Here is a 25,278-nt window from a genome sequence, read left to right on the forward strand (position 1 = left end):
TATCTTCTTATTATTCAACAAGTATAGTTCATCCGAAGTTTGATGAGATATTCATTTTATTGTTTTTTTATAACTCATTTGGGATTATTTTCTTCCTGCTTTTTAAAACAATTTCCTAATAAAAAATTACTTTATTATTTATATGATTTCATCAACTCTGAGCAAACTCATTTAAAAAAAATTATTATAAATTATATTTGAAATATATTAAAAATGAAGAGAAGAAATATAAATAAAACTATCAAGTGATTCATCATTATTTATCTCTAATATCTTTTATTTTAATTTCTTAATCTCATAAATCATAAATATTTTATTTTTTTCATTATAGACAAATTGGCTTATGACCCAAATCAAATTTATAAAATGAAATTTAAACTCAATTAATTAACCAATCCCAGACTCTACATCTAATAGTATCAACAAACAAATAAATGTCAGGCAACTACTTTGTCAAATAAAAGCAAGATAAAAATATTTACAGTATTCATCATTGTCTGTAAATGGTTGCCACTAAAGGATTAACAGCAAGTTGAAATAACACCAAGAGTCACGTATATACACAACTCCTGTTTCAAACTATAGGAGAAAAGCTGCAAGGCGAGCTACTGTTCTATATCCACTTCACCATTTAGATCTATATCAATCATCTCTGAATCCACCTTCTCCACATCAACATCTACATCTTCATCATCACCCTCATACTGACAAAAATGGACAAAACTTTGAGGTTATCACACACAAAATATATGCCAGTTTCATATTAGAGCTTTTCATATAGGAAATACTTGAGTTCGCAAGTAACCCTAATGAGAAATACTTGAGTTTGCAAGCAAACCTAACAATCATAGGTAAAAACAGTAAAAAAAAAACTCAAGAAAAAGATACAATAGATTAATTAATCCAAAATAGTAGATTGTATTATAGGAATCAAATCAAAACAAGCACAAAGCAAAAGATACAATTGATCCTCATTCTCTCCCAATCTTTAGACGATGAGTCTAGAGCCCAAGACACTAAAGAAAACTCCAAGAGAAACAATAATCAAGCATGTCGTAATCCTAACATCTCATCCTCTTTAAATACATATCTTCCTAATAAAAAACTTCCTAAATAAACCAAATTCAAAATAGCCTTCCTATGCTTTAGCCGTCCTCTTCGCTCTCTCTATTTGCCGCCCTAGGGGGCCGACATGCTTGGGCGGTACTTCTAAGGAGGTGGCATAGCCCGCCTCCTATAGCAGTGAACCAGCCCCACCTGGGCCGGTTTGGACGGTTCAGGGAGAACAGTAACATTTTCACAACACCGAATAAAAGGTGACATGGTGAATGTCACTCTATTAAGAGATTATAGCGAAGTTTTTCCACACTACATTGCTAATAGTGATTTTATAACGCAATCTAGCAACATGAACAATCAATGAATCAATAGACATAGCACTATACTAAAATTAACAAATAGGAATTAGCATTATCAGAAATATTAAAAAAATGTGCAAAAATTAACTGAATGTTACAAAATGAAGAGCATATAATTATTAATAGTTCGATCAATGCTTGGGCAGCTGATAACTAATACAGAAAAATAGAAAAGGAAATGGCTTCACCTGTTTGTAAACATTCTGATTGACAGGTGGAGGTAGAGGTGGAAGATAGGATGAACTAATTTTATTATCCAGGGTTCCATTTTCATTAGGTGCTGCAACAGCTACCATTCCATCAGATTTCTCGTCTATCTCAATGTCTTCAATGAGTTCATCTATGGCATTAGCAGCCATACTTGTATGAGGTAATACCCGTTCAGCATCGGAGCTCCTATTCTGTCAAATCATCAAATGTGCAGATAATAAGAACGTGACCAACAAAGTTCAATAAAATTGGGTTTTGAATAAACATCCATCACAGAGAAAGATCTACGATTTAGAATTCATATATCATAGTTGGCATGATTAAGAGAAATCCAACCTTAGCCAAAGAGCTAAATTTTGGAGAAAATTTTCCACGATTCCGCTTGTAACCATCAAGGAGTGATAAGGGAAGATCCTTTTTTTCCTGGTTTAATTTAATTGTCTCAATATCCTTTGTAGCATCTTCAGCTGAAAAAGATAGTCCTTCTGACCTAGAAAGTTTATCAGGTTTGGATAATGTAGCGGAGTGTTTGCTTTTCTTTGACACATATCCTGTATTGAAAAGTCAGAAAACATATTTGTTAGGCCTAATTATAGTTAGATAAGAAAGGAAAAACATACTATGAAAAATACGAGTTCAAACATAAACGCCTAAGTAGGTCTAACGAACTATACAAATATGCAACTCTGCTTAGACATCAACCCAATAATATCATCCTAGCCCAACCACCAACCTGCCATACGTGAAAAAGGAAAAAAAAAAAGATAAGAGAAGTAACCACCATTCAATTATCAAAAGGATGTATCATCTTTGCTCACCCCAAATCCCTTCAACAAATCTGAAGTGATGAAAATCTGGGCTGGTCATGCTTGGTTCAGCTTGAAATTAACCCATCACATGCAATACTAACTGTGAACTGACCCATTTACCAAAAAAAGATAAGAACAAGTTCACAAGAATTAAGCGATCCATAATCTAGCTTCCATCTCTCAGAGTTTTCAGAAGGTGAGAAAGACTAGGGAAGGAAATATTCATGAGTGTGTGGAAGGAAGAGGTTGGGATGGAGAGGAAACTCAGGTTCAGGAGATGATGACCAGAGAAAGAGGCCATAGTCGCTGTATCTATAATCCTTTTGTTCTACCAAATTTGAGGCAATGTGTAAGGGTAGAGAGATAGAGAGTATGATGGAATTGACAAGTGATTGATGATGATTACATAGATGTAATTATATTTATATATTAGATGTTTAAATTTATTAGGAATTAGCCACTTTTATACTTATTATGGCATATTTAGATGAATATTTTCTTGTACTTAGCCTTATGGAAAAATTTAGGATTTTATTTATCTATATATTTTTATAAATAAACCCTCAGCAATTGCAAAATTTATATTTTGAGGAATTCACTATAAAAATATTGCAGACCTTATTTAACTTCCTATTTCTTTTACATTTAGGATTCGGCAACCTAATTGCCATGAGGCATCAACAGATTGAAAATCCACTATTTTGGCATCTTTTGTTTTCCATCAATTGATCATTCCCCACATATGTTGATTTTATCATCTCTTAGAATACATGAACCGATCCTAAAAAATCCCAAGAAATCAACTTAAAATTTTGAATCTAAACTTAGATTCAAATCTCTAACTACTTGCCAAATATTCTCCATCAAATTAGCACAACTACGATATATATATATATATATATATATATATATATATATATCTGTATCTGTCCCTCACACATGCCAAGGTACCTTTTTCAGCATACAATCAATCTCTCCTAGCCGAGCTTATAAAAAAAAGAAAGGATAATAAAAGAAACAGAGAATAAATGAGAAACAAAGAGAAATACAAAAGAGTTAAAATTGTCAATATTTCCTAAAGATTTGCTCCTACACTCATGCTTGATGGCAATGAATGAAGAATGGAGTTCGATCAGACTCTGAAGATTGTTGCGGGTACCTCTACTGTTAGCATCTAGAAATATCTACAAGTTTCATCTTCCTTCAAGATACTGCACGGTACCTTTGATGGAATAAATTGTTATGTGTTAGGCCTTAGATCTTCAGCTTTCTGAAGAGATTCGACCGCCCCTAATCTAAGGAGAGCTTGTTTCCTCCCAATGAATTGATGTAGCTTAATGTGAAATTGATGATCTAAATAAATAGAACTTTCTCGATATATTTCAATTTTAAATGTCATTGTTAAGTAACCGTTGTTTTATATTTAGCTCTTATATTCATAATGACAATGTTAAAACTAGTATAAGGTGTACTTCTGCATTTATTTATCGGGCTATTTCTATAATTGACCACTAATACATCATAAAAATCAAATTACGATGAATTCAATGAAAATTTCTTATAGCCCTCAATATGTCTTCCTACCTCTTTTCCCTTGTAAAATCATATTATGATGAATTCAATGAAAATTTTCTGTAACATTCATCTTGGCAACCTTTTTTTTTTTTTCGTTCATCATTCCACAACCTAAAATCTCCAGGAATCCACATCAACAACTTGAGGGATTCACATTTTAGTTATCGTTTCTTTAATTTTTTTCCTAAATGTTAATGATTTTTACTATTTCGTTGTATACTCTGCACCATATAACCGCTAAAGAAGCAGAAAGCAAGTTAAAAAATAAAATAAAGGATATAAAAGAAAAGGCAAGAGATTGAGCCTCCAAAGAACACTGGGATGGATGCGAGGCATGTGAAACGTTAGAAAAGATAATGCAAAGTCGATGAAAAGACATAACAAATTAGATGATAGGTGCAAAGAGTGAATTTCACTGCCCTAGTAGTTTCACTTAGTGCTGGTACCATCAAATCCTAGTCTGACTTCTCATTAGAGCTTTATTATTTTGATTTGGGTATTAAGAGCAATACAAACCTGACAAAAACTTTTTTGGGCCAAAAAGTACCTAATTTGAAATGATCCAAGCCAAAAATGGCTACAAGTTCCCAGTTTTTTACATGTAAAGTTTAAACTGGATTTTTAATTGGTTTAAATATTAAGTATACTCTAAGAGGCCATTTACCTCGCTTTCCAGAAATGCTGAGATGGATGTGTACCAAGTCTACGCACAGCGTGAAATTTAATTTGAATAGATAAAACCTAGTGGTAGCATCCCCTGATTTGATGTCATGAAAAATACTAGAAGACGGTTTCAAAATGAAAAACAAATTGCAAACGAAGAGTTAACATTTAGGTGTAGAAAGAAAGGATGGAAGAACAAATCTTAAAAAGGGTGTAAAAATGTGTACAACAATGGAAAGAAGTTTACTGAAAGGTTCTTCATGATTTTCTTACAGTTCTGCAGTAAACTTGAAATTCTTCTCTAAACTATACATTAAAGCAAATCTCCTACTTTTTCTTCAAGTTTCCCAGTGATAATCAATGACTTGCTCCAATTATATAGATTATTAGTTTAAAAAAATTATATAGATTATCAAGTAAATACACTGCTTTTAACATTGATAGCCTATAGCAGTATATATCACAGGTTTAACATGTAAATGAAACATTTTGCAACCTACCATACTTCACTTCATCAATGGCTTCTGTGTGGACAAGTGATCTTTTTTTCAGTGATGAACCCCTATGCATCACATCATTTGGCGTGCTTTCCTGAAAATCACCGTTAGGCTCTCCATCGCTTAAAATGTTTAAACTTGAATCTTCTTCATTGGCACCTAGCTTTGAAATATCTAATCCAAGTTGATCTCCAAGCTTCTGAAAACGAGATTGAGACCTGCCGTGTATATACCAGCTTAATCAGTAGTCAATAAATGCAGATGCTTTGATGAAATCAACACCCTTTTGAGTTAGAATCCAACCAGACATAATTTAAGAAATAGATCTAGTCATCATACAAATGAAGACCATATAAAGAAATGAGTACTAAACAAACTTGCCTTTTCAATTTTGCTGCGCTTTAATTTGTTATCCATAATTTAACAAATATATCTAGTCATAATTAATACTAACTCTTCTCTACACCACAAAAAAAAAATTAAAACAAAACAAACTTGCCTTTTCAATTCCTCCTGCGCTTTAATGTACCGTCCATAAGCTTTAAAGAACTTATCTATTCTCGAATTTATCCTGCAAAAGCAATCAAAACCAGTTTGGCAGTCAACTAAATAAATATATTCACGAGATTGACAACTATAGACTGCATCCCATGGAGAATGATTATGTTTATTGAGAAAGATTATTTACCTTTTACAGTCTTCCTGCTCTCTGTTTAACTGCATCTCAAGATCCTCAATTTTACTCGATAATTTCTGTGCTTCCTCAAACTTCTTCTCCAAAAAAATCTAGCAATTTACAAAAGGATAACTTTTTTGTTCTAGCGAATCCGAAACTGTATGACTTGCAAACTAATGATCAATAATAGTCCATGTCCAAACATGCAAAACTAATAGAGATCTACATATATTTAAAAAATATATAAGTACAAAGCACAAGGCAGGGCAAATTTCTTTTTGCCATTAGATCTACAGTCAAAATATAAACCAACTCCTGATCTACAACCGATTGAATTTATAAATTTCAAGTAAATATCCAAAATGGCCAAGAACATAAAATCATTGGGAAAACAGCACTCGTCAGAACATGGAAATGATTAAATATTATTTAGGATTAGATAAAGCATGATAAACTGGGAATGCACAGGAGTAAATGATTTATTAGGGTAATTTTATGACACCAAATCAAAAGTTTTTTTGGTTGATTGTTGTTAGATAAGTTTCTAGGGATCACTGCAAGCAAGCCAACAATAAATACATTGCCATCTTCCATCACATACAATAATTTTCAGGAAGAACACCCTTTTAAACAGTCCAATGCATAGCTAAATATTGCAAAGATACAAATTGACAAACAAGCTTGGTCAATGGCCAGGTGAGCAAAACATTTGCTGCACATGTTTTCATACTACATAAATGTGCAATATTGTATTTGATTTCACATAGCCAAACCATGTTGGCAGCTAAAATTAAATGTTTGTAATTAATCCCCAAAATAGACAACCCCTCATTTGGGCAGGAAAAAAATTACTCACGGTAAACCGTGCTCGTCTACATCTCTTGAAAGATGGCTCATCACCATGTTGGCAATTCGAAAGTAGACATTTGCATTTTGGCCGAAAAATAGGCCGTGCCTCATTGAACTATATAATTAGACCTGAAAAAACTATTCATGGTTGAACCTATAACTTATACCTTAAAAGATCAACATGACATCTATTCTACACAAGAAATTAGCCTAGAATAGTCGCCAAAATCCATAAAATAATTAAATTTCTAAAGTAACACTTTTCTATGGTCCTTCGTAAGCAAGGAAAATAACCACCACTACGCACTAACACTGGAAGATATTTATAAGCATAAGATTTAAGTTCAGGAAGTAAACAGAGGAACCTGTTTCTTGACAACCTAAATTGTAGCCCTAAGTATCTAGATTGCCTTTATGTATTATGTCTACACAAGGTACCTCTCCTTTTCTAGCCTCTGTAGTCTGTACTATGTATATATTACTTTTTTGTATTATTCTTCAAGAAAAATTGAAAAATTAAATTCTTTCAATTTAATTACCCATAGCAAATTCAATTTTCCTTCTCTAACCATCGAAAAGCCATCATCTATTAGGCAGAGGGGAAACCAAAATCATCATGAACTGGATTGTTACAAAAATTATGATTGATGTACCCTAACAAATCATACAGAACACAGATGATACTAAAAGAAAATTGGATAATAAATAAATAAAATGAATGCCAAAAACTGACTTGTGCAAAAATATCAACAAATATAGAAAATACACACATACATCTTAACACACACAAACAAAATGCATTCACAGACAGTATGATAGATGCGAAATACGTTTACACAATTTTCTGTAAAATATAATATTCAATAAATCCACTATCAGCAACAAAAAAGCTGGTATGAATATTGTCAATCAAGAATCAATATTATCATATGATTTGAACCCCATGTCATGAAAAATGCTGATAAAGAATGAAAATTTAGGTTCCTATTGAAATTACTTAATAGAACTTAGCAGTGCACGTCATTTACCTAGTTGATGTATTCTTTTTTTTTTCAACTTTTTTACAGAGATTTGAACCTTAGACATTAACTTTGGCAGTCAAAGACAAAATACCATTCAACGAAGTGTTTAATGGTAGGTGATGGTTAACATGAATTAAAAGATCAGAAAATTAATGAAATGCTGAAAAGATTGCTTGGCAAGAAGCTTTGTACTAAACTTGACATACTAATGACATCACAAGCAACGAAAATTACAGGTCCATTAAATGCACTATCACATATTAAAAATGAATTATGTCCAGATGTAATGTTCACAACTGTTGCACCTTGAACTATTTAGTGTTCGACTCAACATCTTATAAAATGATAATTGACAGCCACTGGGGAAGCTAGGAAATCAGTCAGCTGATGTGGATTAAAACAAGATTCTGGACCAAGTTTATCATCCTACCACCTGCTTAAGAATACCAGGGCAGAACAAACCTTACCAAAAATCCTATTAAGATGTTATTGGACACTTCATTATCACTTTATTGTCACATTTGTTGAAAACTTACAAGAATGTTCCTTGAAAAACAGTCAGATTTTATACACGTACAAACACAAGATGAAACAAGAACACTTTGCTTAGTCCTTGAATCTATTTTTTTCAATTATAGTTTTAGTGATGTTATTTTTGGGCATGATTGAATGTCTCCCTCAGATTATCTTAAGCAATTGAGCTCTCACTCTATTATATATTCTTTTATACTTTCCTTGACAACATTTACATTTTAATTCTATATTTCTTTAAGCACCTTTTGCTTCTATTTTGTCAAATTTGGCAATTCAGGATGGCTTATTACAAATTGCATTTGTTATTATTTAAGATGTCATTCTCCTATTATATAATAAAAAAAACTTAAATTAGTAGTTAACAAATGAATAAAATCATGAAATATTATCATTAATTATTAAAAATCAGTATCAATAATTTTTTTCTAAGAAAACCTAAGATATTATGATAAATCTTAAAGATAAAATAATTTTTACTTTAACAAGAAATACAAAAAAAATGAAATTAGGGTTGGAGGAATAATGCTAAAGAGTTGTATCCATTTGTATTTTGGCCATGATACTTGAGTACAGGAGAGAGGAATACTTGGATGCTAAGCTGTGAGTAGGAACCAAATGACAATTGAGGTTTGCAGTTACTACTATGGGATAAAGTGTTGAAGGTTAAGGGGATGCTAGTGTTGCAAGTAGAATTAAAGGTTACAATGGTTGGCGGCATAATGCAGTAGCAACAGAGAAGGATGAAGGAATGGAATGGGAATGATTCATAGCAAAAAATCTCGAAGTTCTAGGACTTTGAAAATGCATGAAAGAAATGGCATGGGAGTGTGACAAGATCGACAGAGAGAAATGATGTTTTGATGAAGCTGTTTCGAAGAAATGGCATGAGATGAAAGCTAAATCAAGAGTGTGTGCTTATAGCATGAGCAATGGACTAGGGCATTAAAAAGTTCCTGATATGTGTCATGCATGTGCCCCCTCTGAGTTTGGTGGAGTCCAACCTTGATTTGGGCTTGAAATACCTCCCACATAATTTTGTGTCATACATGTGTCGGGATGTATTGAAGAAGTTTCCCATCCAACAAGGACTCAAAAGTCAAATTGAAGTGTCCTTGCTTCATCTTGTGTTTGTGTGTGTATAAAATCTGATTGATTTTGAAGGAACTTTCTTGGGTGTTGCTTGACTTGACGTCTCATTCAAGAGAGAGTGAGTCATCCATCCAATTCCTATGTTCACAGTGAGTGAAAATGATGCAATACACAAACGCCTTTTTTGCCATACAAAAGCAAGCCCCGAGCTGTTCCGTACCAACCAAGAAGCTTAGCTTCATTTGCCATTTTGAGGGCTTAGAATAAGCTCATGTTGGAAAGCTAGCATTGCAAGAAAGAACTCTTATGCAATGAGGTGCAAAACAAGGAGATTTCTCACATCCGATAAACTCATTCCTTGACCCAGAAAAGTCGATCTACGAATACCAGGCTAGCTGCCGAGTTCTAGCTTTTTGTCCTCCCTGATAGTAGGCTCGCTTCTAACAAGTGATGGCTTTCCCTATACACCTAATAGAGGAAGTGGCAAGCAAGGGTGAAGCCGAAAATAGAAGTAGAAAGAGTAGGAGTATGTGAGAAGCTTAGAAAAATTTTTTGATTGAATGAAACCAAGGGGCGAATGGGAAATGCTTTAGGGAACAACCAAGTACCAAAAAAAAAAGAAGCTAGTATTCATAAGCAAGAGGTCCTGGGATGACGACTCTAAATCGTACATTTAGCTTTGCAAAACCTTAGTTTCAAGTAGCAAAAGGGGAAGGAAAGGAGGATTATCAAAATCATTTTCCTAGGTTAAGGTAGGTTCAGTGCCCCAAGGGTGAGAAGAATCAATAGTTGTTAGACTAGCTCGGGTTTTCTGAATGAGTTTTGAGTTGGGCTTATGAGCGAATCACCCTTTCCCCTTCTCTGCACTCAAGTGGTTGTCTTTCGCTTGGACACTTTCTGCTACTCAAGAAATTTAGTAAGTGAAGTTCTCCTATTAGCTTAAAAAGGGCTTTCTAAGGTCGACCTTTCTTTAGGTTGAATAGCGTGTAGCTAATCTGGCTAATATCTTAGATCAGGGGACAACTCTATCTCCACTTCTCGTGCACTCGTGAAAACAAACTCATGGCCTAGCCTAGTTGGTGAATGAGCCTACAAGTGGTAACAGCTTTGTATCATCTCTTTTGAATAAGTTGTTGAGCTAGATGCGGTGCTTTCAAAATCTTGTGACTCTCAGTCATCTATCTTCTCTTCACCAGACAATTATGGATTGGGGAAAGACTTTCCTTCTTTGTTGACTTCAACTAATACCGGTTGATAGCCCAATCACTTCTTTCTACTATCGTCATGTTGAGTTGCAATCCGATCAAGCTGCTTCGAACGAACCTTGCCAATTAGCTTTTGGAAAAATAATGCCTCGTTTATGAACGGTCTCCTCCTTAGCAAAGTGGATCATATGGTGAAATTTTATTTAGGATGGAGAATTGTGATAAAAAAGTGGAAGATATTTGGACCAAAAATAAATAATGAAAGAGCATATGATTTGAAATCTATAGACCAATTGCATGAAAATTTTAATCACAGGTTTTATTCAAGTGCTTTTGCTCAAGCAATCAATAGCACTCTCATTGATAATCTTATGAGGGAAACACTAATGCAAAAGGGAATAACCAATGTTGAAAAAAATGCTTTAGTAAATCAACGAAATTTAGAATGAAAAAGGATGCATTGCTCTGATAGTTGGCCTGATGCACAAAGAGAACTGCATATTAATTTTATGGGAGTTATAGTATATGGGATTATGTTTACAAAGCCAATTAATTGTAAAGGAACATATCAAGATAAATTTTTCATTGCAAGTGATATGAAAGAAGTGATTATGAGAGAGCTGAACTGTTCAAATAATTACCAACAATGTATCGATCAACAAAGTGGCAAGCAATGAGATTCAATATCCTCATATTTGTTGGACATCTTGTGTTGTTCAGACATTGAATCCTGCATAAATACTACTTGTGCTCCAAAGAATGCAAGTAATAAGATCACAATGAAGAATATGATTGAATCAATAGCATTGCAGAAGATACAAACCATTAATAATATCATCATGAATTACTCGATAAGGCTTTTAATTTTCAATGAATTTGTGAAGCTAAAAATATTGTCTATAGTACAGGCTCATTTTGCATAAAAAATCATTAAGCACAAGCGATAATTATAAAACAAGAATCAAAGTAAGACAAGTAGAACATCTATCGAGAAGATGTACAAGAATCAAAGAAAACTTGTCTCCATCTTATGCATGATATGTGAGATTAAAAAATTGCAAAGGTGAAAGGAATAATATATCGACAAGAAGGAAAGAAAGATATTGAAGAATCTACCTTTTATAAGGCAGTGCATTACATTTTTGGTTAAATATTGAATAAAAGCAATTAAGCAACACTCCACTTCACTGCTTAGCACACTTTCTTGATGCAAGGTAACATTTAATTAATCTTAGCTTATCCCATCTCCTAGTTATTAATCTTATTTATGAGGCACTATGGATGAAAATGTCTAATGGATGAATTATGGTGCTAGTTCCCTACAACTACATAGTTCAGCTTTAAACAACACTGAATTCTGCTCTATAGATGGCCATAAAAACAATGGTTAACATGGATCTTACATTAAGTAGGCATGCAATCAGATTATTTGCACCTCTGGTTAGTTCTTGACTAATATCATTTTTTCCCTAAAATAAAGGTCATGAGAATGCTATAGGCAGTGGCAGGGAACCTAGATTTGGTAGGAAGATGATGGTTATCTGTTACACACTGAATGTTGATCTCCCAAAATTAGGTTCACGTGCAAACTAAAGAAAACAAAATATCTGAACTTATAGTAAAAAAATATGAACAAGAGACAAAAAAAATATAATTATAATATTTATATTCTAACATGGAGCGGGGTTATGCCATCAACGCTTTAGTCTGGATCCAACCTGAAGCACCCAAGGGCTAAATTATAGTTACCAAACCACTCATTAGTATTAACTGCTTAAGCCAAAACCAAACTTTCTAAGCAACTTTGCTCCAAGAATGAAGAAATAAAACTGTGTGTCAAAGCAAACATGTATTCACATTAGTAAAGAAGGCTTCAGAAATAATTCTTCCTAGTATCATTTAATAAGGTTCTCACAGTACACTTGCTTTATCAGGGACATAAATGATCAGTTTGGGGTAACAACACGAGAGCACCTAAACCGCTTAGTGCAGTTGGTCAGCATTCTAACCCATCTGCACACATAAAATGCTGTCGCACAAGCAACAACAATTACATGGTGACCACTGCCTCACCAAACTTACCCTACATAAGCCATAGTATGTGAAAACACCTCAGGAAGATGTGTGAATGTATGCATGCACAGCTTTATGCAAAAAGAAAAGAAACTCACCTCAAGGTGAGATTTATGATCTTCAAGCTTTTCAATATCAGACTTTGCTTCCCTTAGCTGCAGAAAGTCATAAGATGGCATAAGTTATGAGTGCAGATTGCATAGGAAAACATTCTGCAATCATTTCAAGTATGCATATAAAGTATTCGATTTTGCATCTTCAAATTCCTCATTAAACCATTATTCAGACCTTCTCTTCATATATAACTTTTTCGTCAAATGATGAAATGTTATTTTCTTTTCTTGTATCTTCAACACCGTCAGATAATTTATGGCTTTCAGAAATATCACTTTCTCCATCCACAGATCGCTTCTTCTTTGGCCTTCTTTCACTGTTAGTCACAGAAGCAATTTCAGAGTTAAACAATAGTAACATTAATAAGACATGCACAAGTCAACATTTATGTTAGCTAGGGAAATTGAGTCCGTAACCCTTCAACATCGAATGTTTTGCATGATAATGAAACCAGCATCCATAAGAATGCATCGTACTCAGTAAACTACAGTAATCTAAATAAGTAATTAGCTATGAATAATTTCTCATATTATAATATGAAGGCTGACTGATAAAGACAATTTCACACACCGCCAAGTTTTGTCAAAGTCAGTAAGCAACAGAGTTAATAAGACCACTAACCCTCATCAAATTGACACAAAAACTACAACTGCATAAGTTCAATTGGTATAATACAAGTTCCTAAGGCCTCAAAACCCGATTAAAGAGTTGAATCAAGAACATAAAACTTAAAGGATTAAAAACATAGCAAAAAGGACATTCAACCCCAGATAAAGCATACAACAACAACAAGCCTTTATCTCATTACGTGGGGTCAGCTACATGAATCTTTTTTCTCAATTTTGTCCTGTTAAGACTCAAATTCTCATTTAAATCTAATAAAGAAATGTCATTTCTAATATTTTCTAACCAAGTCTTTTTAGGTCTACCTCTACCTTTCTTAACATAAGGCCAAATCTAATACATATACTCTCCTAACAAGGTCATCGAAAGGCCCACCGTTTTACATGAACAAACCATCTAAGTGACTCTCTCTAATCTTATATTTCACTGGAGCTACTCCAACCTTTTCATGGATATGCTAGTTTCGTATCATGTCTCCAAGAGTAAATCCACTCATCCGCCTGAGCATCCTCATCTCAGCAACACTTAACTTAATATTATGTTTCTCTTTTAATGGCCAACATTCTGCGCTATAAAGCATTGCAGGTCTCAACACCATCTTACAAAACTTTCCATTAAGTTTGAGTGGTACTTTTCTATCACACAACAAACTCGAAGCATTCCCCCACTTCAACCATCCAACTTGAACCCTATTAATAATACCCCCATCTATTTCACCATCACTCTAAACAATAGACCCAAGATATCTAAAACGAGTACACTTATTAATGACTCAATCGCTCAAAGTCACGAACCACCACTAGATCTATTACTACTAAAATTACACTTCATGTATTTGGTTTTAAATCTAATCAAACAAAATTACACTTATTAATGACCTTCAACTCCCTCTCTAATCTTATCAACAATAAGAATATCATCGACAAAAAGCAAACACTAGGATACATCCTCTTGCAAATGTCTAGTAAGAACATCCATGACTAAAGCAAAAATATATGGGCTTACGGCTGATCCTTGATGTAATCCAGCTGAAATAGAAAAATAATTGGCCAAACCACCTTGTATTTGAACACAAGTAACAACTCCTGCATACATAGCCCTAATGACTCGAATATAGACATTATTAACACCTTTCTTTTTTAGAACCCTCCATAGCACTTCCCTTGGAACTTTATCTTATATTTTCTCTAAATCACTAAATATCATAGGCAAATCATCCTTATTCTCTCTAAACTTCTCCAGCAACCCTCACAAAAAATGAACAGCTTCCATAGTAGACCAACCCGGCATAAATCCAAATTGATTTTGCGAAACATTAGTATCACGTCATAACTAATGCTCCATAACTCTTCCATAAAGTTTAAACACATCAACTTAATTCCTCTATAATTCGCACAATCTTGTGCATCACCTTTATTCTAAAAAATATGAATCAACGCATTCATTCTCCACTCATATGGCATCTTTTTAGTCTTCAAAATAATATTAAAAAGTTTAGTAAGCCAAGAAATTCCATCTCCTAAGCATTTCCATATCTCTATTGGAATATCATCAGGTCCAATAACTTTTCCACACTTCATTTTCTTTAAAGCCTCTCTAACTTCAGTTTTACTGATACGCCTATAAAAATAAAAATACCTATTTTCATTTAAAGTACTAAGGTCACTAAAGTCAATCGTATTCTCACAATCTTCATTGAAAAGCTTAGCAAAATATCTCATCCACCTTTGATGAATATCCTCTTCTAAAAAAACACTTTTTGATCTTCTCCTTAATGCACTTCACTTGAACTAAATCCTTACGACTCATATTTCTTTGTTTGGCTAACTTGTACATATATCTTTCGCACTCATTAGAATCTAATCTATTATAAAAATTATTAAAAGCTAAAATATTTGCACCACATATTACTTTATTAGACACCTTACGAGTCTCTTTATATGTTTTTTAATTTTCAGAGTTTTTACATCTAAACCTATTATTATAACAAAGTCTCTTATTTTTTTATCTTTTCTTATACATTTTGATTCCACCACCAACTATGTTTATTATTAGAAGCTTTCCCTTTTGAAACTCTAAGCACATCATTTGCCACATTCTAAATATTACTAGCATCCACAATAATATTAATGTGGAATATTAAAGCACAAAAAATCATTCAAGCAAAAAATAGTAGAACTTCTTCTAGGTGTGTGAAAAAGAGCCGAAATAGGAGTGGGGCCTTCCATGGCATCAAGTAACCATATGTGAAGGGGTAATTGTGCGGATTTAGCAACTGCACCAACAAATAATAAAAAGGCACATAAAGTAGAAAATAAAGAATTGACCCCTTTATTATTAAAGTCCAATTTAAAATGATAAATTCATAAATTATTTTGCCATTTTAATAGTAATTTATAAAAACTTATAACGTTTCAACTCAATTTCAACCCCAATCTATTGAAGAAAGCCTAGCGCTTTCACTTTATAAGTACACATCACTAGCGCCTTGCTTCATATTTCATTTCCTTTTCCTCTCTGAAAAGCTTCCGTCACTCTGGTATGAACTTCTTCTAGCGCCTTGATGGCTTACGCCAATAGTTGGTATCAGAAGCTAGCTTTCCTAACCATCCAACTGGCTTGGGTGGCTGACCTTTGATACCCAAGTCTTTTTCAAAACCTATCATTAAGGGCGTGACGACGATATACGATAGGAATAAAAAAAAACTCGTTATTGGTGTTCCGGGGAAGATCTGCTTATGAAATAGTGAAAGAAAGAGTCATCTCATTTCCTTACCTTACTTCTTCGTTCTTTCTAATTCATTCACTTCGACGGCTGGTTCTGAACCCGTGTAACATCATCTTATTCAACCAACCTCCACCGCCATTTACATTGAGGGGCGTTTAGCACAAAATAATTGCTTCTAAACAAAACAAATGCTTATATACGCTTACTAAAAGACTCACTTTCTTAGGCAGAAAAAATGAAAGAGAAAGATCATGATCAGTTCAAGCTGAATGCAAGAGCGATGATCTGAAAGCAAGAGTTCTTTAGAATAGAAAAGAGAATATCTAAAGAAATGATTTAGCTATCTGCTTCATTATATGAGATGATTGCAGCAAATATGGATACAGCTATCGCCCTCCTTGGTGGTAGTGTTTAACTAATGATAGAAAGGATCTCATGAAATAGAAGCTTAAAAGGGGAAAGTAAAAAACGGCAACATTAAGTGGAGCTTGAGCTTTGGTTACCTTCTCCTGATAGGTGATCTTGAAAGGCTACTGCCTGCAAGTGGAAAACAAATAGATTTTTATTAGGTTATATACGATCATAAGAAGTAATAAAATAAAGTGACTTCAAGTACAAGATTGGAATTCAACTAAAATGAAGATCAGAAGCCACCAAAACAGCAAGTTTAGCCAAGCGGGGATGGTGGAAAAGGTGATGGAAAGAAAACAAAGAGTGCTCACCCCTATCATGAGAAACAGTCTTGTGACTCCGGAAAGTTTGATAACCTCTTCCATCTCTCCCTGGGGAATATCTACGGGTTGGAGATTGCCTCCTATCAAGCTTATCCCTCAAGTCACTACTTCTATAATCCCGTCTACCTGCAAATAAATAAAGGGTTAAATATGGTGAAAAGTACTCTCATTATCTTAGTAGAGAACAAACAAGGACCCAAACAATACATAAATTTTCAGGTCTTACCATCTGAGAATTATGAGAAATTCATAAATAAAAAGTTGTGCCTCCATGAAAATTCCAGATTGTCACATATGGTAGCCCATACAATAAATACATATTGAAATAGTCACGTATGATCAGACATCACTGAGATTCCTTTACCAGATATAAAAGCGCTTATGATGAATAGAAGTCATTAGGAGCCATGGAAAGAGAAATTGCCCTCAATAGAATAGTTATTTATTTTGGCGATAAGAAAACCCCATCAGTTGAGTAGGTTCGGACCAGAAAAATAGTATAATCCAATCATAAGCTTCTTCCTTCTTCAGTAACAGCTTTTAGGCCTTTGGATAATGCATTCCCCAACTGATAACAGTTGTAACAAGATGAATCCAATAGCATAACTTACTAACGGTAACTCCAAATATTGCTGAAGACGCTAACAATACATATAGCACAACCTATCACATTTCCATATTACTCAATTGACAAACCTAATTCTATAAGCTCAGATGAGATTGCCAAAATGAACCAATAATGAAACATATATATGTATATCAAAAATTGATTTGTCTAGAAAAGATGCACCAGAATAAATAATCCTTCAAGTAGACAAGAAATTAGATGTTTCATGCCACATTAGAACAATTGCATAAAGATGTCACCAATAATAATAGTGAGTTCTGTTAAGGAGGCACTTGAATAGCTTGATAACAAAACCCAAAAACAAGTATGCCTCGGCCATTCTGCAATAAGCTTTCATGTGAGCAAATCTTCTAATAGAAGGAAATAAAGATATGCTTTTGATCTCCAAAGCTGTTTAGTTCGATAACAGGAAAAAAAGTAAATGTCAACAAAATAATCATTAATCACCAGTTAAAGACAAACTCAACATGACAAGAATATTAAAACCGATCATGTATACCTAATATCATTTATGTTCTTTGCCAAACATCTAAATTCTAGTTTATTCTCCCTTTTAATCAGGGAAAAGAACAAGATAGAGCCAAAAACTTTCACATCTATAAAAACAAACATGCAGTTGGTTTTATATCCTTCCATTAAAGTTCGGGCAAATGCAGTTGAAAGAAATTTTCACAAGCAATACACTTGATGGACAAAATATTCAGTGATTACTTGGGAACCAAGTAACACAATACTAACAAATAGGAACTTAACTTTGATTGACATATATAGGAGTTTACTTAACCGTAAAGAAACAAAGTAATGTACATTATTTGTAAGTTTTCCGTTGAGACCAAAAATACAGAAGAACATAGTAAATTTCAATTTTTCTACATGGTTTAGGCAATTGCTTTTAAGGATTTTTACAACTATTTGACTTTTATAGTTCAATCATCATTGTTTGGTCGTTACTACGCATACAAATGAGCCTCATACAAATTAGATAAAAATCCTTTACATAGACAAATGCACTCATTGTAGGCAAAACATAAGGAAGAAGGAACTACAAACATAACTACTCCATTCCCTAATTCACCAACTCACTAAGGATGATCCACATCTTTTATTCAGAAAAGCTTAAAAATATTATAGCTAAGTGGTATAGTGCCTGCCCACATGATACCAAATGTTCTAGAAAAAGATGCCATTAACAATAAAACAAAATGAATAACCAAACTATGCCAGCTTAACCTGAGATTGTTTGGCATCAAGGGAAACAAGGAACACATCAAAGCAAAAGCTCTAACAATCAATATAGCAAGAGAAGTATAACATAGGAACTAGGAATCAAGGTTGTTATCAGTTATCACAAAATCTACTATTTAACTTCCTCATCTTCTTCAACGAACAATGCTAGCAACTTAAGGGTTCATATGGGTCAGCTTTTGTACTGCTTTGCTTTATAAAACGTAACCATACATTTGTTGGCAACATTGTTTTCTCATATAACAAATTTCACATTTCTCTCATTCCTTGATAATCATTTTGACCTAAAACAAAGCATCATTACCAAGAAACTCTCAGAGAATCCATTAAGTCACAGATTTCATGTTGTTGTACAATAGCCTGCATTTCCAATAATTGTGGAAACTAAATATTCCAAGGGAATGGACTAAACAAAGAACCGCATTCCAATTGAACTATTGCCTGGGTGTCATGGCTAAACGCACCATCTTATTGACATGTGAATATTGGCATTACCAGATCACTTAGATTTTAACTAAGATATGGGATGAATAACGAATTGACTGCAATTATCATTCATTTTTTTCTGGTTTGGCAGAATTGTCCACTTAAATTATTTAACAACACTGAAACTCATCCATCAAGTCCCTCCCATAAAAAGAAGGGGAATTCTTGGCTGAGATGTCCTTGATATCCTAAATCTTTTAGCAGGGAATTCAGGTAAAAAATATTCAATTCAATACAAGTAAAATCAAAATTTCCAAGAAATAATTGCAAGTTCCCTAGGGAAAAAAACTTTTAAAAGTACGTTTACATATCAGAACATTTCCTTCAACACTGATAAGCTAAAGACAAAAAAAGAAACAGCTCGTCTGAGAAATACTCAAGTACATCAGCATTCCATTCACATTATAGTGCTAACAAGGATGTGCAGAAAATCTAGGGGTAAATTGGGGCTAAAAGTAAGACTTAATGCATATATGATTTAGTAAATTTTGTATATCCAGATTTAGAAAATCATGGATGCATTAAATACTGAAATTTTTTTAGCGAGATGGATGTTTAATCTAGTTAAATCCTAATAAAATGCTTATTGCAGGAATTTTAGAAGCAGAGTCGCAGTGAGGAAAAGTGGAGTAAATCCCTTAAATCTTACCAACAACAAAATTTACTAAATCCAGGATTTAGCCGAAAGGTAGAAGGATTTATATGGCTCAAAAAACTGTTTGGCAATATTTAGCATGAATTACGGCTCAATCTTGCAACCAAACCCCCTGGGAAACCAAATCCAAACAACTATCTCATAAATTGCGCGTACAAGGTTATTACACAGCATGCCAAAAAAACATCTGAAAGGAAAAATTCGTAGAAAAATTTGGTAAAGAGGTATATTCCTGTGTGGTATCAATCTCCTACCATTGAAAGATCCACCAAAACGGCGAAGTTCGACTTCTCCATGTGCAAAGGAGCAATTCTGACGAGGACAGCGGCCCCTCTGGTACAGCAAACACAGCTTCGTCTTGTACATCTTCCTTCCCAGCATCGCTAACGAGAATAACCGTTAACAGATCCAATCGTAGAAGATCGAGATATTCGAAGAAGGAAAATGGGTTGGCAAAAAAGAATCCACGGATTTCGCAAACCCTAGAAACGACCAGTGCAGATTACAATGAAGAGTCGTGCTGTACGCGCAGAGGAGTGCCAAATTACCGATGAGATATAGAGATAGATGACTAGAACCAGGCCGCAAACCCTAGATATGACGGCGCAGAGAACTGTACCGAACCCTAAAAACTGTGTTGCATATAACGAGATTTATATTTATAAAATTGATTTTCAATGTGATCGTGGGCTGATTTTTTTATAATTGCGGAAATATATCTAAAAATTTATTTGGGATTATATTTTCTTTTTTTTATACTTGTACGTGTAAATTATTTATTGAAGCTTATTTCAATAGAAATTAATTCAAATTGATTTGAATTCTACTTTTAAATTGAACTTGATTTAAAATTATTTTAAATCACTTTTGAAGTGATGTTCAATTAAGTTGGCTGATGTGATCGATGTTGTTTGATGAGAAGAAAAATTTATAATGAAGCTTGATGAAGGCTCACTGATGAGATCTATAGTGTGTGAGGGGAAGAGAATGCTCAATTAGATGGCATCCTCGAAACATCGACGGGCAACAGACTTGCTTGGGTAAGACATCGTAGGATCAGGACATTTGAAGGAAGGTTCAAACTAAGTTTGAAAATATGTATTTGAATGCGGTTCGAATCTTCTTCAAATGAGGTTTAAAGAAAGGTTCGAATTTGAATCATATTAAACCTAAATCATCTTACTTTTGTACTAATGTCAACGCGCACAAAGATGAAATATTACATAAGATATTATAGTTTTTACATGAAAATTTCAAAAAAGGGAAAAGTCATGAATCTTTGCCTAATAAAAATGATTCCACTAAATATGCATTGATAACAAGGATTTTCTTGTCCGATATATTGAAGAAGGTGGATTACAAGAGTATGGGTTATTATTTTGACTTCTTTTAGAGTGACGGAATATCACCAATAATAAAGGGGATGAGAGATGTTTGTATGTCTGTGGCCAAATAATGGCGGCCGGCGAGTTGATAGGGCAGTGATGGTTCAATGGAAAGGTCAAGTGATGGTAATTTAATAGTCGAGCGGTGGTTTTTTTGTTGATTTTGAACTCTTCCAAAATCCAAATCAACCTTGATTTTGAAGGCTTTGATAGCTCTATTATGTAATTGATTATGGAGTGATTATTTTTCTAATTAAGTTGATTTGATTTGAAATTTAATTGAAGATTTGATTGATGTATTAATTAGATGATCTAAATATTGCATTAATTAAGAATTTGATTAGGATTAGATTAGGGAACTTTTTCCTAATTTACTTTGGCTCAAATCTATAAATAGAGCCCTTGGGGCTGTTGTTGCATGAGAATAGAGAAAGCTTGAGAGCTTCGTGATTTCCTATTATTATCCAAATTAGTGAAATCATCCCCTCCACATGGAAGTAGTCATGAAGGCATCTTCACCAAACCACATAAATTGTCGTGTTCTTTGCAATTGACTGTTTTGTGTGATTTAATTTTGTTTTAGCTGTGATTGTTTGCACAACAATTTGTATCAAAGTTAGATTTCGGTGGAATTTTTTATGGCGGTTCAAAGAACGGGAGCAAATCTCCGAGACATGGTCTGGTTAGATCGAGCAAGCAAAGGTTGTTGATTTTTGTTTCATATTGTTATTGAGCCGGATTGGGGCAATTCTGATGTCATAAGGAGGTTGCATTTTGGTGGAGGCTATGAGATCTTGTGGAGCCATTGATACATTCACCTTATCGGTGGAGAAGGCGTCGCTCCATCATGTGGTTACACATCCCGTCAAATTTTACGTGACAAAATTTGACGACAAAGGGAACTTTGGCATGTGGCGATGTGAGATGATGGATGCACGGTGTTCTTTGAATATAGAGGAAGTTTTGAGAGTGATGAACGTCTTGTGGAGATTTCAAAGAGATTGGATCAAGATGAATCCGAGTGCTTATGGCTCAATCAGAAATTGCCTATCTCAGGAGATCGAGTATGGGTGATGATAGATACTTATGCTATAAAGCTATGGAAGATCTTGGAGAACAAATATATGACGAAGAGCGTAGAAAATCGACTTCATATGAAGCGCCAGCTCTGCAGGTTTCAAATGAGGCATGAGATTACAATTGATGAGCATTTGAATAACTTCACAAAACTATTGGTAGATCTTGTGAATTTGGACGAAGAGGTTAGAGATGAAGATAAGGTGCTCCTATTGAATTTGCTCCCTGATGAGTACGAAAACTTCACAATGGCATTTATTCATGGGAAGGAGGTCTTGAATTATGGTGAGGTGACTACTACATTGCTGAATCACGAGTTTTGACATTGGGACAAAGAGTCTGTATAGATGGATTCAGCTGAGTCTTTCATACTCCAATAAGGAAAATCTGAGAAGAAGAAAAATAATAGTAGCAAGCGGGGCAAGTCTCATGGGGCGGTCCGGTCTTGGAAATAATCAGTGTGTCTTCTGCTTGGGAGATTGGTCATTTGAAGAAAGATTGTCCGAAGCTGAAGAAGAAGGAAAAGGGAGTTTCCACTGAGGATAACTTTAGCCTGGAATAACGTGATGAAGATTCAGATGTATCATTATATGCAGTTTCTCAGAGTTTGTATTTAGATAGTTCATGTTGAATTCTTGATATTGGTGCTACCTATCATATTTGTCCTACTATATAATTGTTATGTACTTAAAAGGAGCTTGATAGTAGTGTTGTGACCATATGAAAAGTTAGGCTTGTCATGCAATTGGTATATGGAGTATCTTCATCAAAATGTATGATGTTACTATGAGAGAACTTACTGGCGTGAGACATGTTCCAGATATTCAAAATAATTTGCTATCTATTGGGACTTTAGAGACCAAGAGCTACAAGATAGTAATTGAGGCAAGAGTTCTAAAAATATATCATGGAGCACTGGTTTATCGAAAAGGAGTTCGACACAACAACCTTTACTAACTTCAGGGAAGAATAATGATTAGATCGGTTGCTATTGTTGAAGATTCTTTTGATGCCATTGCATTGTGGCATATGCAACTAGCTCATGCCAGAGAGGCTTCTCTTATGGCTTTGGTGAAGCAAGAATTGATTAAAGGAGTGAGCACCTACAAGCTCTATCTTTATGAACACTGTGTTTATGGCAAGAAGACTTGTGTATCCTTTGGTACTTTGATATCGCCATCCACAATATAAAGGATATCCTGGAGTATGTTCACACAGATGTTTGGTGCCAGACGAAGACAACATCATTCGAAGGACATCAATACTTTGTCTTTTTTATTGATGATTACTCCAAATAAATTTGGGTGTACACCAAGAGGCGCGAGCAAAAAACTGGAGATTTTTATGATTTGGAAGAAGTGGATTGAGACTCAGACTGACAAAAGGATTCAATATATTAAATAATATAATAAGGACGAATACACTTCGGATGCATTCTTATAGGAGTGCCGAAGATCTGAGATTAAGCATCTCTTTACTGTTAGAGAGACACCACAACAAAATAGGATCGTATAGAGGATAAATCAAACTTTGGTGAAGAAAGTTTGATGTATGTTATCCAATGCTAAATTAGATAGAGTTTATTAGGCTGAGACAATAGACTATGGCTATCACTTGGTGAACCGTCTGCTTTCTATAGCTATTGGAAAAAAAATCCCAAAGGAGATGCGGTTAGGGCATCATGCTAGAGATTATGACCACTTGAGAGTATTTGAGTGTCCAGCTTAATATCATGTTCAAAATGATAAATTGAAACCACGAGCAAAGAAGTTGATCTTTATAAGCTTTAGGCATGGAGTCAAGAGATCCAAACTCTATGATCCCGTAGAGAAGAAGATTGATAATTATTAGCAAGGATGTTATTTTTGATGAGGAGAGCAAGTTGAAACCTCAAAACTCAAAGCAGGTGGAGAGTTCTATTGGGATCACAGATGCACTATGAAAGTTTGAGTTTGATGCAATTGAAAAGTTGGAGTTTGTTTTTTTTTTTTTTTTTTGGCTTCTTGAAAATTTTATGGCACAAACTTATAATTTTGAAGGCAAACTTGTTCCATGGATGTCAATGTGGACCACCCCTTAAAGACATGAATCAAGTTAAATATTTTTAAATCATAAATTATGTCTTTATTGAAGTTAGTATGACGATTGGAGTGAAAATTGCTAAATAGTTTTACTTCAAACTCTTTGAAATTTATTAAAATTGACCATAAAGACTATTAGCTCCAACTTCTATTTTCAAGCTTGGCCATCGGGTGTGTGAGCGCAAAAAAGGAAAATTTTCAGAAGTTTTTTAACTCTTAAAAAAACCCAAATTTGCTACAAAAATTTTGAAAAATTAAAAAATTCTAAAAAAATATTTCGATTACTCCTCCCTCTTAGATCTATAAACACCTCCCACTAGGGCAAGAAAAAGAGGTTTGGATCTCCAAAATTAGCTACAATTTTCTCCAAAATAAGGGAAAACTTGTACAGTATTAATTTAATCATTGAAGTTGCTCTAAGCTTGTGTACCTATGACGATGCTTCAACCTCACTTAAAATAGAGGTTGATTATCCTCATCAAACAGATAAGGCTTAGAGGAATGCTTTGTTTGGGATGGCTTTATTTCTGCTTCTTAAAGTAACTTCTTGATACAAAAATTTCAAGAAGCCAAATCTTTTTTTTTTGGCTCATTTTGAGGAACTTTTATTACATCCAGTGAACGTACGCTCCTCTACGTTCGGTTTTAGACCAAAACAGCGGAATACCGAGTTTTTTCAAAAAACTCGGTACAACTCGGTACTCGGTACTCGGTATTGCGCTTTTTTTGTTCAGAACCGAACGTAGAGGAGCGTACGTTCACTGGATAAAATAAAAGTTCCATTTTGAGGCTCTGATTTCTTCTCGTAGAAAGATGATCGATTGCCCTTTAAATTTGGTAAAAAAGAAAGCATAGAGGACTGCATGATAGATAATAATCGACAAAGTGATACATGTCCAAA

General features: G+C 34.1%; 1 protein-coding gene across 1 annotated transcript; it reads right to left on the reverse strand.

The window, feature by feature from the left end:
• Window positions 1-424: 424 nt before the first annotated feature.
• LOC110108102 (zinc finger CCCH domain-containing protein 13) lies at window positions 425-20,473 on the reverse strand. Its single transcript, XM_020838616.2, has 11 exons — window positions 20,089-20,473; window positions 16,809-16,946; window positions 16,590-16,623; window positions 12,909-13,050; window positions 12,719-12,775; window positions 5,861-5,958; window positions 5,672-5,743; window positions 5,176-5,390; window positions 1,965-2,179; window positions 1,607-1,819; window positions 425-704 (listed from the first exon to the last, which is right to left on the reverse strand). The coding sequence occupies exons 1-11, from the start codon at window positions 20,213-20,215 to the stop codon at window positions 606-608; spliced, it is 1,410 nt and encodes a 469-aa protein (XP_020694275.1). The 5' UTR covers window positions 20,216-20,473; the 3' UTR covers window positions 425-605.
• Between the last annotated feature and the right edge of the window lie 4,805 nt (window positions 20,474-25,278).

Source organism: Dendrobium catenatum, unplaced genomic scaffold (assembly GCF_001605985.2).
Source record: "Dendrobium catenatum unplaced genomic scaffold, ASM160598v2 fragScaff_scaffold_439, whole genome shotgun sequence".
NCBI classification, from domain to species: Eukaryota; Viridiplantae; Streptophyta; class Magnoliopsida; order Asparagales; family Orchidaceae; genus Dendrobium; species Dendrobium catenatum.